Source organism: Festucalex cinctus, chromosome 10 (genome assembly GCF_051991245.1).
Source record: "Festucalex cinctus isolate MCC-2025b chromosome 10, RoL_Fcin_1.0, whole genome shotgun sequence".
Classification (NCBI taxonomy): Eukaryota; Metazoa; Chordata; class Actinopteri; order Syngnathiformes; family Syngnathidae; genus Festucalex; species Festucalex cinctus.
This window is the reverse complement of record NC_135420.1, coordinates 23,468,273-23,486,251: the sequence shown is the minus strand read 5'-3', so window position 1 is coordinate 23,486,251 and position 17,979 is coordinate 23,468,273. Positions and strand designations below refer to the sequence as shown.

Below are 17,979 nucleotides of genomic sequence, written 5' to 3'. Positions count from 1 at the left end.
AAGTCATTTTCACACTACTACTGTTTACACTAGTCAGACAGGCCACATTGTATCGAGCCGTCTGATTAGGTACTTACAAGTGCACCAATCTGTCAGTTTTTTTTTTTTTAAAGCTGATGAGTGATATCTTAAAAAAACATTAAGTTACTGTAAAGCCCTCGCATGTGAGCAAGAAGAGCCTCAGTCGTCGACGTACAAACAATTTTCTATGGACTTGTGAAATACATGAAATGGCACATCAATAACAAATTTTTTTTAGATCAGGCCTCTTTTCAACAGTTGAAACCAGTTATGGTCATCGAGTCACACAGTCACATGGGCTAGGCAGAGCCGCCCTCAACCATTTCGGACAGATTTGACCTTCTTCCCCATCTGGCAAAATAGGGCTCCACGGCAGTTTCTAAATCTTTTTGGCAACCATTAAATAGTTCAACTGAGAATATACAGCAGTGATGTCAAAGTCCGTTCCTGGAGGGCCTGAGTCCTGCATGTTCTAGAGGTTTCTCACATTCAACACAGCTGATTCATATTTAAGCTCATCAGCAAGCTCTACAGAAGCCCGATCCTGATCATTGAATCAGGTGTGATGGAGTAGAGAAACCTCGAAAACATGCAGGACTCAGGCCATGGAGGACGGGATCTTGACACTTGATATACAGTCTTCTGATCATTACTGTTCCTATAATATCACGGGCATGAAGGATAAACTTTCACCAGAACCTTTCAAATCCTTGATGGACTATGTGAAAAAAATGAACAAGCATTAGTCGATCTAGCTAAGGGTAGTCTTTCTGGTCCCAGACGTAGCGTTCCTTCTTATCATATAGGATAACAGCTGTATCTGTTTTTGCACTCGAGACTTCACCTCCAGTTGACTTGTACTTCTTGAAGGCCAAAAAGTATAAAACTATAAGAAAGACTACCTTTATAGACCCACAGTGGGCAGATCAGTCACTACAGTTGGAGTATCTGGGACTTTAGTATCTGGAGGAAGGAGTCAGAGATTTTCTAGACGGTCACTCTATGAATCCCGATCTTTGCTATGAGTCAATGCATGAACTATGAACTAAACATCTTCAAAAGGATTTTTGGGGTGAGCGAGCCACTCCTCTTTCCTCTTCCCTTTCAGCTCGAGACGTTAGGGTGCCTATGAGTCTAAAAAGATGCCCCCAGGCTCTCTGCCAAGGTCTGGAAGTGGTTGAATGTCGCTCGTATTCAGAGTTATTACTACGTTCCGTAAGTTTCCTTAAGTCCTTGTGACTCTTGAGATGACAACTGATCATAGAAAGTTCTTGCGGCTTGACCTGTAAGATTTCAAGGTTTCATCCATTTTGCAATGAAAGGGGACATTTGTTGGAAAAGTGAATTTTTAACGGCTTGTATACAAATACCGAAGAGCAGAATTGCAATGCGCTATTTGCCATTTTTGTTTGCATTCCTATTTCAAGACAATAAGAAGGGCGTTCGTAGAGAGAATCTGAGCCTGCAGGCATCAAGAAAATATTCCTAAGCCAATCGGCTGGCGAGGCATAGATGTACTTGCCAGAAAGGCTGCATTCGCTTATCCCAATTACAACAAATGGAGACCAAATGCGCCCACGTTCGTAGAGGAGAACGTATTTAAACGAGTTACACGTCCGCAGGATTGCTGCCATGATGAACACGTGTACGCAGAGCTCTGATTGGCCCGCTGAGGCTTGCTGATCAATTTTCATGGTCACGGTGCGCACCAGTCGGTGCCAAAAAGTTAAGCCGATCCAGCTCTCCGCACTGCTTTGGATCCAACTACTTTCTGTGTATCTATATTTATAGCTTTCATGTGGGGGGACCTCATATGTCCTGCGTCTTCTTCTGGTCGCTTATTGTTTTCTGCATGGTGTTCATGGAGACACATGTGGCTCTGCTTGTGCCTTCGTGGATGTTTAAGAACAGGGAATGAAAGAAAGCAACCCAAAATGAGCACAGACGTCGAACGGCTAACGTTGAGCAGGAGGAGGAATTATATGCAAGTCACTCGCCATTTTCTCAATCGTTGCTTTTTCAAAAGCCACCTTATTCGCCCTCGCCTTCATGTTTTTGCAGTCCTCTTGCAACACAGACTATTTACATGCTGCCTATTGTGTTTTTAACACAGACAGTAAATCACGTGATGCACGTTTGTTCAGTTTGGGTGGCCATCGGAGTTCGCAGAAACCTTTAATCGGAGAGAAAATTAATGACTTTTAGAGCACAATAAACATGCGCAGTTCAAACAGCACTCATCATCCTCTCGTAAACAGAGCACGAAGATCTGGCGTTAGTGCCTGGAGCTATGCTACAATCTTATAGCGAGTCGTAGCAAAAAAGAAAATGCTAGAAGAGCATCCATCTATCTATTTTCTATTGCGCTGTTTTCATAAGAACGCTCTCATAGGTTCTCTTCATACCATCCATCCATCCTCTGTACCGTTTTTCCTTATTATAGTGAGGTTGAGCTGGATCAAATCCCAGCTGACTTTGGGGGTTGGAGGCGAGAAATGCATTCTTTTGTTTAAAAATAGTCTCTGAAACAGCATTTTACATTTTTAAACGCAGTTTCAAATGAGTCTAACAGCTATGATGCCCGCTAGTCAAAGGCTGAGCTGCTCTGTATTTGTTTATAGAGTAAACTAGTGACTAAGCACAAGTGAGAAACATTTCCTGTCACTTACCTAATGTGTTCCATGTGGGAACTTGGTACACCTCTGTAGTCTACCCCCCAAAATCTGAATATGAATATATGTCATTTTTCTTACTAGCTGTCCTAGGGGCTTCATCACATTTTTCCACCAAATTGAAGCATTTTCTTTTCATTCAAAGCAAATTCGGCAAAGGCATTACTTATGAACATCTACAACAAATTAACTTGAGCCATTACACTGTGGTGTGGAGTGTGTTAACTTAAGACTAATTATTTTCTGCAACAAACTGCTCAAAAAATGGTCCCAGGAAACAATCGTTATTCAACCTGTTCAATACTTGTTACGGACTCTGCGATTCTGACTTGAAACGGAATGATAGCCAATTAGTAATCATTAAGAAGCCAGCATTAATTAGCTTAGTTTCTTCTATCTCGTCTTCTTTGTCTTCATTTTATTTGGGATGACCTGTGGAACAGGTGAATCTTGGTACAGCAGGCATCTGTTTTGCTTTTTTTTCCCCACGCAATTGCCATGTTGCTCTCACATCGATAGATCGGTTAAAATTTGCGCAACCCTTCACGGTACTTCTTTGCACAAATCCCAAAACGCTAAAGACAATCAAAACACGCAACACTGAGGACTTTCATGACGTATCTTTCCCGAAATTTTCACCATCACTGGACCACAATCAAACACTTCACCTGATCACACAAAGAATCCCCCTATTGAGCTATGAGGTTACAAGTAGACCCCCAGGGAACTATGGGTAATTAATGACAGAGCAAGGGTAGCCAGAGTCTGTATCCGATTGACCCAGATTGACCCTCCTTGGTTTGTTGCCATGGTTATGGGTTATTATTCTCTCTGGGTGACTGGTCGAATCCCCGGGGCAACAAGGTGGGCACGAGGGGGGGGGGTGTGGGACAGGGGGGGCTTCAGATGGGTACAATTACACGCTTAGCAAAGAGGAGTCCTTGTGTCACCTTTGCTTTACCACCAGAGGGGATCGAACCCCCCCAATCCTCCTTATTGCCCCTTTTATCTCTACTGATGCGAGTCAACGCTCACCCCAAGCAGTAGGGGGCACTCCTAGACTACTGACCTTACTGTACAGAAGAACATTCATCACTTGGCCAAGTGAGAACTGACGTGCAGCCGTCAATCAATGGGGGCTGATGGTGGTGTAAGACAGCATTGTTTCAAGCACTGTTGACATCCATCTCAAACAATTTGGACCCTTTCCACAGACGTCGAAAACATCACCGCCGAATAAAACTACTCAACACCGAGCCAAGCCACCAAGCCACAAACGAGTTTGCAACACTATTAACAGCACTGAACATGTCCAAGTTTTTAAGAGGATGCAAATTTTAGTAACTCCTCATGCACTTTAAAGGAACTGTCAACTGTCCAACGTGCCTGCATCATTATCTAATCTAACAAAAAGAGACAGTCATAGGTGTTGGAATGCTGCTGTCTCCATTTCAGATGGGACACAAAGACACACATCCTACGGTCGGCTGACCTTTGCCGGCCCGCGCTCAGCAGGTAGTGACAAATGAGCTGATAGTTAATCTGTCCTGAGGTGCAGCTTTTTGGCCGAGGGAGTGGGGGGACAGAGGGCTTGTTTGTGACAACAGGAAGCTGAGCCCCCCCATTAGCAGAGTAAGCACATTAAAAGGACGAACGCATGTATGCACGCACGGCTTCACACGCGTAGCTGAGTAGGGGTATCATCGTCCTTGAAAAATTGAGTAAGGGACACCATTGGAAGGGAAGCGCATTACATGGGATTTTCCAGTTACAAAATGTAACTTAGTCGTTTTCATCATTACCGCCTCTGATAGTGCTCAGTGGCGCACTTAGTTAAGTGCATTGTCCAGTAAACAGGAGGTCCCAGGTTCAAATCCCACCTCCGACTGTACATTGCAAATATAACCAAGGCAATTATGCTTAGTGATATAAATGTTTACCAACTGACTATCATATCAGGAAATGTATTACAATTTCACTGGAATAATTAAATGCATGTTGTAATTCCCACAGAGGACCTGGATCAAACCCCGCCTGGACCACATTTTAGTACATTTGATGGTTCGATATCAACTGACTATCGTATAAGGAAATGGATTATTATTTCTCTGAAATGATTAAATCCCACATTGGACAGATTTTAGTTCGTTTTCTTTTTATTCATTTATCTTTCAACTTCAATTAAAAATTTTCACAATTTATCTTTCAATTTACTTCATAAGCATTCAGCTTAGCATTCAGCATTCCCACGCAATTTCTACAGAAATTGCACTTCATTTTATTCTTGCCAAATCATCAACATGGGAAAAAAAAAATCCATCTCAAGTTGGGCCCTAGTTTTTGGTGGGGCTTCAATTCATTTCAATGGGATAAAATTGATTTGATGTACAATAAATTGAGCTACAAGCTTGGTCAAAGAACAAATTCAACTCGTAAGTCAAGGCACTCTTGTATAAGGTGATGTGCCAATCAGAAATGGATAACTAGTCACTTCTGTTCAGCACAGCGGTTCTTTATGGGGGCTTCTCAAGACCAAGCCTCTTCTACGGCACTGTTTGTTCATCTTAACAGTGAATGCACGGCACTGTGGGACTTTTTTTTTTTTTTATTCCCATCCCCCACCGCCCCCGAAGTCTGCGGCGTCTTCTTGGAGCATGCTCAAATGGAGCCTGACGCCACAAGACCAAGTCAGCAGACCACACTGACCCGATTCACCGAGGACCGAGGGCTCTGAGAGACCCTCTCCTATGAGCTACTGAGACCACCTCATGCAAATACCGCTCAATGTGGCTTTGCAAATAACACTACGCCAAAGAAATATTACAGTTTATGTGGTTTTGCTTTATGGTGCTGACTATTGTTGCTGCTTTTGTTCTCGTACGACATATAATCATCGTATAAGTACAGTATTTCGAGTGTTTAGCTCAATCTCCAGCCATTATACACTATGTAGACTATTTATTAGTGCGTGTCTAGTTTATTGCTATAGAAAATATCGCTGACTATTTTTGCTGCTTTTGTTCACACCTGCATAAGTTGCATGCGTAGTTTATTTCAGTCTCAACTGCTTGTATATGGAAATACATAAAACATAACCCCTAACTTTAACCCTATAAGGGAACTTAAATAAATAAATAAATACTAAGGAACGGCTTGCAACTGGAAAAACTTCCCATGGTCCACTTTACTGCCATAAAAACAGAATTATCCATAATAGTAATAGGCTTTTATTCGATTCTACTCGAAATAAAGAACATAAAAGAACTTTGTCTGCATAGTCACCACAAAATAGAATGCACATTTGCAACTTGATACAAAATAATGCAGAGAGAGAGAGGGGGGGGGGGGGGGGGCTTGCTTAAGGGCGTGGTGGCATCCAATTTAACTTCTCCAGCCTTTTGCAAAGCTCTAACTCACTTCAACAGCTATTAAAGCCAAAGCAATTCCCACACGGTTTCAATTCAGTGAGGCGGGACGTGGCCGACATTTAGCAGAAAGATGCTTAGCGGAACAATTAAAATGCAAGCGCATGCAAATGACAATCGCGCGGCAAAGTGGTTTAATGGGAAGCGGCTCGACTGATTCCCGTGTTCATTGATTTTACCGGGGGACGCGGAAAGAAAACAAGCGGCAGCGACTGCCTAGCAGGCTGGCGGGGCGATTAGGGAGAAGTAATACGCGAGAGCGGAGCGAGCGAGGTAATGATAACAGGAAGTGAGATGAGTTTGTGTTGCCCCCCGGCCCACCACTCTATCACCTCTGTTAAAAAGGTTCCCCCTATATAAACAGCCCTCTCTCTGCCTATTAAACAGATAGTACATTAGGCCTGAGCTGCGCTGAACAATGTAAACACAGCCGTCTCAAGGTACCCGGGATGAGGGGTGTGTAATGGGAGGGGGGGCTTGAGGGGTGCTATTCCGGGGGTCTTGCTTGGGAGTGAACTGCATCAGATGTGATCATCTCTGGCCAAACACAGGAAGGAAGACAAATAAGTCGCTCGCTTGATAACCCCCCAAAAAAGTACGTTTAAGGGAGGGTTGCTTCAAACACAGATGGTTTGATGTGCAACAATTGCTGCAATGCGGTGGAAATACGACAAAGGACATGCAGGATGATACACGAAACACTAAATTTAAGTGGGACACATTATGCAAAATGGATTTTTTAATGGCTTGTAGAAAAATAGTCTCTGAGGTGCTTGTCCACCCGTCAAGTGTGAAATTAAACAATCAAGTACATCTTTTTATATCTTTTGTTCGCGGCTTGTTTCTGAAAACGTGTCTGAGCAAGCACAGATTAACTAAGATTCAGCGGGTTGGCGATGAAGTACTCCCTCCATGAGTGAAAATACAAGTGATGTTTTTTCATAGCTCGCAAAACATTTTATAAAGTAATTTGTTGTTCATTAATATTTCCTCTAGAGAAGGTGTCAAACGTTCTCAGTTTGATTCCTGTTTTTAAATATCAGACAAGTGTCTGTAACTCAAAACATTTGTAGCTCAAATCACATTTCCCCATTGAAAAGAGTGGAAATACTATTAATTCAGTTCTGGCCCGCAAAAAAAGAGCAAAAAAAAAAAAAAAGTAAATCACTTTAGAGTACTATATATTATAAAAACATATATAAAACAAAAATACGCAGTAATTACAAATTAAATGGAATATTTTTAATACTATAATAAATATTAATTAGTGAATAAATATTACCGGTACATACTTTGTACATCATGAATTCATCCTTCAATACCCATATGACATTGTGCTCCTTCTGGTGTTTGCGCCTTGGCCACCAGGAGGAAGTATAATACAGACATACATAATATCAGTAGAAGAGCCTCACAAAAGTATAAACATTTTCCACAGAGGTCAATAAATAAACGCCTGTGAGTGTTGATATATTGTCTGTTTACATGTGTTGATGGATCATTTGTGTTCAAAAAGCCGTTGCTTATTACAACATTTTCGTTAGCCTGTCGATAGCATTTTGCATTGTGTGTTAGCATTAAGCTAGCAGACTTTCATCATCCTTGCTTTATGTTTGAACTACAACTAGGGATGGCGTCAACGAAACACTTTGAACCAATTATCGGGCTAAAATAGGACGAGACAGCAAAGTCATTGACAAGGTTTTAACCTTTTTGACTTCTTTGAGCAGGACGGTGTTGCTTGCGGTGCTACAAGGGGATAAAAACGAGACGTGGAGGGACGGGGGAGACAGTCGAGCCTGGTTGTGAGGCTGTTAAACAGTGGGGAGACTGGAGGAGGTCAACTCCGGACAACTCGGGCCCTACAGTCATTTACACCCCTTTGTTACAATGCCCAGCGCCCGACATCTTCCAAGCGGGGACGCTACAGACATGGAGAAGACCAGCGAATGTCTGGGCTGCAGGGACAGACTCCGAACCCTTGGGGGAGAGGACTATTACAGACTTATAGCCACCCCCTCCCCCCCGTGACTTGACTAGTGGCATTCCGCTCAGATAAGATGAAAGTCAATGTTTAGAGCAATATCAACATTTTCCTGTGTCACCCGTCGGAATTATGCGATCCAGATGCTTCATATGCGAGCGGACGCAAAGCATTCTGGGAGATAGGCACGACCTCGTAAATCCTGAAATAACAGGGCAGTGACACGGGCTTTATTGTCAGTCGGGATGTCTGCTGGGCGTATACTGTGACTTTTACAGGTCAACGTACGTCCACGAGAGAGGGGCAAAGGAGAAAGGTGAAGGGTCTGGCAATTCCGCAGCAGCATAAACTGACACTTTGCTAAAATGCTGCTAAGTGGTCCAATGACTGCAATTAAAAAAAAAAAAAAGGGGGGGGGGGGGCTGATGTGTGTGCCTTGGCCACCTGGGGGCAGTATAATACAGACAGATGTACTGCACATGGAGCTCTCAGCTCCTCAACCACTGAACCACAGAAATATTAGCTGTTCTTCAAAGAGGATAAAGAATATATACTTGTGAATATTATGTTACGTATCTGTTTCTCCACCTTTTATGTTTATATCCATTGCAAAAAAAGGTCTTAACACTGTAACACTGATGCTATTCATTAGCCTGTGGTGGTTGGCCGTCATCCTTCTCAGTGCTGATGAACGCCTCCTGAGTGCCTTTCCTCACAGGGTTCTTCTGTGCCCCGCCATGTTGTGGTTTGTGTGTGTCTGTAGGTACGATTATGGGGATACGGGGGGGAGGGATGGCTTTTTCTCTTTGTTGTATTATGGATGCTTTAATTGTTCAGCACTTTGAGTTGCATTTGAATGTATAAAAGGTGCTATATAAATAAAGGTTGATTTGATTTGATAGCCTGTGCATTAAGCTAAGGAACATTTTTTGGGGGGAGAATTCCTCATTATATGCCAAACAATTCAAAGTGAAACGTTTCTAAATCATTCATTCCTTATCAAAATAATCGACTAATTTGATAATCAATTTGTTGTCAATTAATAGTTGCACCAAAAAATCCACAGGTAACAAGACCCCACACTGTAATTCATCTGAGAGATGCTTTGGTGCTGCTTTTCCGGTTAGCAACACAGTCAGCAATGTTATGAAATCACACTAATCTGAGAAATTGTTCACTTGCTTTGGTGCTGCTGTTTTAGTTAGCAACACGGTTGAAAATGTGCTCTGCAAGTAACACTAGCAATATGAATTCTTCGGAGAGACCATTAATGTGTTTTGGTGCCGTTGTTCTGGCGAGCAACTGAGTCGGAGACAGGCTCAGTTTAAACATATATTTGAGGAAACATCCAATTCTAAATCCACATATGTATACTATATGTATGTAGTCTAGCTGCATCATTATATAAAAAAGCAAACCATTACATTTAATTTTTTTTTTTTGATAAAAGACAACATTTGAGAAACTCTGAAAAAATCTACTTAATTGTTTTTGCGTAAACACACCCTCAAATAAGACGAGGACTGCGGTCGCATGGGGCTGTTTTTCCGGGCTCAGTTTTGGCGTGTATATACACGACATTTCATGTCAAACACGCAAGACAGGCAGATAAGAGCCAGGCGGGCGGTTAGCGCGACCCCAAGGGAGACGAGGCGACACGGGGGCCTGTGCGGTCTTTGCATCTGCGCAGCACACTGACCACTAATAACTCTTGAGCTTGAATGTTTGCAGAGGCATCCCCCCCCCCCCTTCGCTAATCCCAGCAGAGCGAGGCAAGCGGTCGCGGGGTTAGAGGTGAGCTCGTCTCCGCTGCTGCGCGCCTGTCGTCTGCATGGCGACACGCACACGCCAGAGGTGGCAAAAGTACTCATGTTGTACTTTAAAGTCTTTGCAAGGCAAAAATAAATGTCTTGACAGAGAAGAGTGTTGTAATCAATTGAGATGAACTGATACCCAATCAACCCCAAAAAAAGAAATTATTTTTTGTTGTTCCCAGGACTTCACGCTTTTCAATGTGCAATTATTGTACAAAAACGAGTAGGCATTGTGAGGTTAACTCATTTGCTCCCAATAACGTGTAAATCCGTTTTTTTTTATGTTTTAAATGTCCCAAAGACGTATTTATACGTTTTTTTGTTTGTTTGTTTTTTAATGCTAGAGCATACAGAAGGCTTTGATGCAGCCTCTCAACTGCAAAGAACGGTTGCAGAAATGGTAGTTATTACACAAACGGCCAGCAGGTGGCAGCAAAGCAAAGGAGATCAACCTGGGCCATCTAGAAAAAAGCTAAATTACTTAGAATTTTAAATAGATTTGTGAAAACTGATGAAACTTAGCTCTCTTCTAAAGCTAATTGCTGCAAAACGGAAACAGATAGAAAGATATTTTTTTTCCTGATGAAAGAAGAGACTTTAATCTTTCTTTTGATAGGTTCCATGCTTTTGTAGCAATTGCCACACAATATTCTGTGGGCTTTGCAAAATCAGTCAAAATTCAGTAAAACAGCCGGGAGTGAACGGGATTGCTTCTGTGAAAATGGCTGGGAGTGAATGAGTTTATGGAGATGCAAGGAAATTGCATCAAAAATATCAAAAAATGCAAACGGCAACTCTTTCATTTTTTTGAAAGCAAATCTCAAGTTCTAATATAGTGGGGGAGGAGAGACTCGTGACAGTTGCCCATCTATGTTACATCGTGAAAAAACTGCCACTGATGTTGCCTAAAACGCAACATCTGCAAATCTCATCCACCAATCACATCTGTGTAAAGTCACTTTTGTACATTGTGGCCGTTGCCATCCAGTTAAAAAAAGTAATAGGCACATTTTGACAAATTAAGGATAATAAAGCACAGCTATCAGTTTTGAAATGTAAGGAGTAAAAGTAAAAATAAATAATCAGGTAAAGCACAGACACCTGCAAAATCTACCCAAGTAGACTTCTGACACACCCACCCACACTCTGGTGAAAATGATGAAGCATCAACATGTCTTGCCAGTCTGCGCTCTGTGGGTGGCTCGTTGCGGTAGCGCGTGTTTAGCTTGGTGCGCCCCGGGCGCACGGAACGTTGATGGGAAGCTCGGTATCGCGTGCCTTGCGGTGTGCTGGGAAACGGAGAAAGAGGGCGCCTGTTGAGTTTCACCCTAATGGCCGTGCCACCCAAGTCCAGCCTCCACCCACCCTCCTCAATTCCAGCCTTTCACGCCGCGCCCGCGTCTCATGGCAGTCCAACAGAGGAGGCGGTCGGCGCGAGGTGGCCTACTCACAAGAGCTGTGGCCATTAACCGGCAGGCCGTAAATCTTACCAGAATAAACACTAACTATCACATTGACCGCATTTACGTTTCAGTTCAAGCAGCACTCTGCTTATGACCTCACAGCAGAAAGACCCAACAAGGTGCATTACGACTTCAAATCTGCACAAATTGGTTTCAGAAAATATGGTTACAAATTTGAATGACATCATGAATAGAATTTTCTATTGCAGTGGTTCTCATCATTTTAACACTATGTACCACCTAAAACAAAATACGAAGCTCTACAAATACGACACCATGATCGACATTAAAATACAGCCCATTGTAGTCTCTGTAAAATTATACAGTTTGAACATTACCATTGTGCAGAAAGGATACGAAATGTACTTAAATAATGATGTAGTTCAAGTGTTGCATATAAAAGTTACAGGGGAAGTCAACCATAAAAAAAAAAAAAAAAAAAATGACAATGTTATGTTATATGTGACCTCACTAGTCTACACATTACATTCTGATTAATATTACATTTGTGGAATATGCGTTACGAAGCAAAATCCAGCCGTTTTTACAGCTTCATAAAACAAGTGAGCTGTGATTGGTCGTTGCCTGAGCCCTGAGCAACTGTGATGTCACTTTCACGTGACAGCAAGTGGCAAAATGGCCGCCTTCTGATATCGATAAAAACGGCTGGATTTTGCTTCATAGCTCATATTCCACAAATGTAATATTAATCAGAATGTTATACTGAGACTAGTGTGGTCACATATAACATATTATTGTCAAGAAATGTTTAAGGTTGACCTCCCTGTTAAATAAATATTGAACCTAAATAAATATTCAGTACATACAAATGTATTGTAATTAAAAACTTAAATATAACTGAACTGTACTTGGGCAGTGAGTCTTTCACGTACCACTAGAGGGAGCTCACATAGCCACACTTTTTGACTGTAACTTTCTACCTACGCAAAACGATACCCAGTTTGGATTTTGGGTAAAACTATTTTGATGATGTTTTGTTTTTTGCAGATTTTCACCTGTTGTGTGTGTGTCTGGAATGTATCCCGCACGACAAACGGCGGTTTCACTGCATTTGATGTGTAATTTCCCATTGGTCAGAAGTCTAATTCAGCTACTGCCTCATGTTTTGCAACATATTGGAGCATATTTACAAAGAGACGAGGGTGTGAACTCCCAAGCCAAGCACTGAACTCGGTGGCCCTTCGCCTCAGCGGCCTGACGTGCCCGCTGCACGGCCCACAGCTGGCTGGGGTGGGCCTGGAAGAACTCACACTGTCACGAAGGCGACGGTCGCACCCGCAGCGGCCCGAGAGGCAAACACGCGCCGACCGCCGCGCCGGGCTAAAAGGAATTTTGTCGTGCGATTAATCCGCCCCTCAAAACCACAGCACACACAACTCATTACTCCTAATACCTCAATAAAAGGGAGGCCAACGTCAACTTCCCGCATTGTGAGATTGGATTCGCAAAGCACGGCCGACGGCTAACCGGCGAAAAAGTTCTAACGTGGCAGTTAGGCTGAGAAAGTTGAAAGTCAGGTAGTTGCAGGCAGCCAGCCATGGGAGCGAGGATCAAAGTGGAGTCACGGAGTTAATGGACGCTGGAACTTTAAGCCCCGGAGTCTTCCTCCTCGTTTTAATAAAACAGCCACGGCCTCTCGCTGGGGAACAGGAGGGTTTTTACGAGCATGTTTTCAAATTTCGACTTTTGGCAACCAGGCCGCTTGATTTTTCCATGATTTACTTTGATTAAGTCGGCCCAACGCTGCTCGGTCCTGCTTTGCGAAAAAGCGAGACAAGACAAAGGAGAAGATGATTCAGTTCAAGTGTACCCCTTAACCCCGTTAACATCATTGGATATTTTTCTTTTTAATTCATATTTACTGGATGTGACTATTTTCCCTCCAAACAACCTTGTTGACGAAGAGAGGAATCTACATTTTTTCCCCACCTAGCACTCTGTCAGTTCAAAAACACGTTAGCCACCGGCGAACAAAACCGCAGACACCCACTTACCTGCCCAGTCCGAGGCAAACTCAAATAGCAAATATTTACCCAAGGAAAAGGTGTGAATGGCTAATTGCAAATGTTTATTACAATTTTCTGCTGGTTAATGGCATCTCTGAAGTCGTATACAGGCGTGAATTTCAACAAAAATACGCTTCTAAAGTTGCTCACAATGATTAATTTGGCTTTTTTGCAACACTAATAAAGCACACCAAGTATTTTTTCATTATAAGTTTTCCCACGTTTCTTAAGAGCAAGTCTTTCATAACAATATCTCAAGCATCGAGAATTACAGCACAAGACAAAATCATATGGTTCAGTTGTAGAAATGTGGTGTTTAAATATACAATGTTAAAGTTAAATAATTACCATAGCATCTATGCTAATTTCCATGAGCCTGTCTATGGTGTTTTGTATTATATGTTAACATTAAGCTGTCTGACTTTTGTTAGACAAAATTACATGGTTTGGTTGAACATTTTTGTTGATATGTGTGTGCAAGCAGTTGTTTGAAAGTGAATATCACTATAACATCTCGAGTATGCTAATATCGGTTAGCTTGTCTATCGCGATTTGTAATATATGGTAGCTTTAAGCTAGTGGACTTTCATTACAGGAAATGATTTGGTTTGTTTGAACTTTTGTTTCTCCTTTGTTGTATGCTCTATAGTTGTTACTGCTCTGTGTGTGCTACAATATCGAATGTTTGACAATTTTCACTTCATCTAACATCTATGCTAATTTCTGTCAGCCCGTCAGTTTCACATCATATGCTAGCATTAAACTAGTTGACTTTTGCAAGACAAAATTATATGCTTTGGTTAAACATTTTTGTTGCCGCTTTGTGTGTGCTAAAGTAGCAGTTGCTAACATCTACAGTATGCTAATATCAGTTGGCTAGGTTTAAACTAGTGGACTTTCATTATAGGAAATTATATGATTTGGTTGAACATTTTCGATTTTCTTTGTTGTATCGTCTGTTGTTTTTGCTCTGCTGTGATTTGCAGTTAATGTGACATCTATGCTAATTTTGGTTATCCCTTTTATGGAATTTCATATTTGTCAGCATTAAGCTAGCGGATTGTCGATGAGAGTGTGTTTAATGAGTTTGTATGTGTGGAGGAGCAAATTTTTAAAAAAAATATTATTTTCTGTATAGTGGAGTAAATTGTGCATGTCGCAGATTTCGCAGTAAATGATTCTGGAATGTACCACCGCAATAAACTGAGGTCCACTCTATGTTTTTTGTCCCAATGCGAGAATTGACTAACCTGCAGCAGCAGCCTCTCGAAGGCCAGGCACGCGTCCCAGCGGGGTAACAGGGGGTGTTGGAGGGTCTGCGCCGTGGCCAGGCCCAGCTGAAGCACCCCGCAGTGAGTCTCTAGCGCCCCCGTGTCACCTCGGAACGGCCGTGCGTAGGAGCACAGCTGCTCGGGGGTCACGCGGCCTTGGGGGGGAAAGGGAGAAGACGGCGTTATCGCTGCAACATATACATAATCCTCAACGTTGTGGCTTGAAAATAAACAAAGAGGCAAAAGGATGGAGAGGACACGCAATTGGGGTAATGCATCCTGATGGGAACGTCGGCATGTGGTAACAGTACAAATAGACAAGCGGGGGTGAGGGACACCCTGCGCACAAGTGAGTCAACACAATGCCGAGGTGCGCTAATAAGAGCGTGACCAATACATGTGAATCCGAGCTGCTTTTGGATTATTTGCAGAGAATCCCGTGAAGACGTGCGGGGACGCGGGAAGAGCAACACCAGGGGATGGACGGCGGGGCCTGGAGGTGCGGGGATGGGGGCACGCATTAACTCCCCCGTAACCGCCACGTCTTCATGTTGATGCTCTGAACCAGCACCAGATGTGGGAGTATTTCCTGTTGGACTCGGGCGGCCAGTGTTTTCTTTAGCGTGGCCAAACACGACTCGAGTAGCACCAGGACACATGGACGGGAGCCTTCCAGAATGCTGAATATTTGCAGGGTTCACAAAACTCTTTGACCACCATGCTGATTATCAGAAAGTAACACTGTTAGCCAACGCTAATCCGAGCTAACGCTGCAGCTCTGCTTAGATTTAGGCTTTGACATGATAGCGCTTCCAGAACATTGCTTGGAAACTTTTTTTTAAATTTTATTGTATTTATTTTTCATATTTAGTCTTTTGCAACATTGTGTGCCAAAAAATGTGCCTCTAAATATAATGCATTTTTTATTATTATATTTATTATTAAATGGCAAATTTTCGCCAGGTCAAGCTGTTAAGTCATGAAAGGCAAAAAACTTGTGTAGGGACATAATAGGGATGTTACATAGATACCACTTTTTTTCTTTTCTTTCTTTCTCTTTCTCTTTTTTTTTTTTTTTTTTTTTGTTTTTGTTTTTTTTAGGCTAATACCACAGTACAAGTATGCACTTTTTGAGGACTCACCTGATATGTCGCTCTATTTAATTTTTATTTATAATTAATTAATTTATTTTTACTTTTAATTTTTACTTAATTTTTATACATACAATTTCATTTAACACAAAGACAAAAAATGTGAAGTAAGACATTTCATTCTGATGCAGTTGATTGCTGGTGTGTCAAACTGTCACAGTATAGCGCCAACTACTGCCAAGGAGGACTTATTTGATGACAGATTTTGACAGATATGACAGACATCAATAGCTGGTATCGGTACTCGCCCATCCCTAGGCAAAAATAAACCAGTAGCTTTGAAAGAAAAGAGAGTAACTCATTTCCTTCATTCCCTCTAATAGATTTAAAAAAAACACCTAAAAAAAAAAAAAAAGGCACCTCAATTATCCCATCAGGAAAAAATAATAATAACGGTAAATATTTTATCTTGATCAACACTCGTTCACACAGACATTAAATTGTTAACCTCTGAACGTTTGAGCTACGTTGCTAACTAAAACAGCAGCGCTAAAGTGAATTAACAGTGGCTCAGATGCATTGCGGAGTCTAAAGTGCATGTTGTAAATGAGATTAATATAATTTTATGATATGTGGAAAAAACATCTTTAACGATAATTAGCAATTAGCATTTATAATGCAGCAATTCAGTTAGCCATTTGTAAATTCAGGCATTTTTCAATAGTGCTTTGTACCTGTGGGAACCTGGAATACGGGACATTTTTTATTACATGGCCAAAAAAAAAAAATACTTAAATTTCCCAGAACTAAAAAAGAAAGCAATTACACAACTAAACTCTTTTAAAGCAAACTGACAGAGAAACACTTTTCCACTGAAAGAATCTGTATGTTTTGAGGCCAAGTACGAGCTTCTACAAAAGCTAAGGTCAAGTTGCGTGCTGAAATTAAAGCATGTTCATATAATAAGCTTCAGTGCGAACGCCTGAAAAGCTCTATTGTGAACACATCCCGCCATAAAAAAAAAATAAAATAAAAAAAATCCTGGCAGCATAAACCTCTTGGCTTCACCAGCCTTGATGTGCCAACCATAATTCAAGCCCAGAAACGCATCCAGTGCCAGGGCCAAGCTAAACCCCGCCGGCTAATGGGCGACTAAAACGGTGCGCAGTGTGTCGGGCGGAATCAAACTTGGCCCACGTGTGCGAAAGCCTGCTCTCGTTATCAAAGAACTCGGATTGAACCGTGGCTCTTATCTATGCTAATGAACGATCCGCGCGGGTCATTCCAGGACGACTCCCATAGAAAGTATCGAGGTTTTAGAAAAACAGAACCAAGGGAAGTGGGACTCCATGGAAGACCTTGCACGAAGTGATCTGATCACATTTGGCGTCACTCTGACTTGAGTTGGCTACCATGTCTGACCAAAAGGTTCGAAATGAGAGCTGCAGATATATTATGCATTTTTTTTCCACATTTAAATACTGTTTAAAGGTGTCGTAGGCATGGTCTTCCATTTTCACTCAGGAAAATGCACTATATAAATACAGGATATATACACATGAACTCCTTCTCAATCTACACCTCTGGGCTGCTGTTAATGTGTGGTGGTGATTTTTTCCTAAACCCCCCACCCCTCCCAAGCCTGTATTTTGCCATTTTGTGTTTTTTTTTGTCAACAGAGTGATGTTTCTGTGGACAGACAGTTGTTTACCCCTCCTACCAATCACAGTTCCGGGGGGGGGGACGAATTTGTCGGCTGCATGACATTACTCCTGCGGCAACTGGACAGCACGCACAGATTCTTTTTTTTTTCCACTCACTTATTTTTTTCACTCACTCACTCACTCACTCACTCACTCACTCACTCAGCTTGTCTGTTTGGAAAGTGGTTAGGAAAAAAAATCACCACCACACATTAACAGAAGCCCAGAGGTGTAGATTGAGAAGGAGTTCATGTGTATATATCCTGTATTTATATCGTGCATTATATAGTGAAAACGGAAGATCATGTCTTAAATAACAAAGACATTGAAATAATTGATTGTGTTTTCACTCTCGGAGGCAGCACTTCATCAAGCTGCACAATTACACTGAAAAATGTGGAAAATTGGAGTTATAATATTGCACTACAATCAGGAAAAATGTGTCAAAATTCTGCTGGCTGTGTAATGAGTGCCGGCTAGTCTCCATGTGAGTGTCTTGATGTGAGCT

General features: G+C 41.9%; 1 protein-coding gene across 2 annotated transcripts in view; it reads right to left on the bottom strand.

Moving 5' to 3' along the window:
• Positions 1-17,979, bottom strand: part of scfd2 (sec1 family domain containing 2) — a 93,742-nt gene that overhangs the window by 53,176 nt on the left and 22,587 nt on the right. For both annotated transcript variants that reach the window (XM_077535239.1, XM_077535240.1), the window contains exon 6: positions 14,657-14,832. In XM_077535239.1, the coding sequence (XP_077391365.1) occupies positions 14,657-14,832 (176 nt within the window). The remainder of the gene's footprint in view (positions 1-14,656; positions 14,833-17,979) is intronic.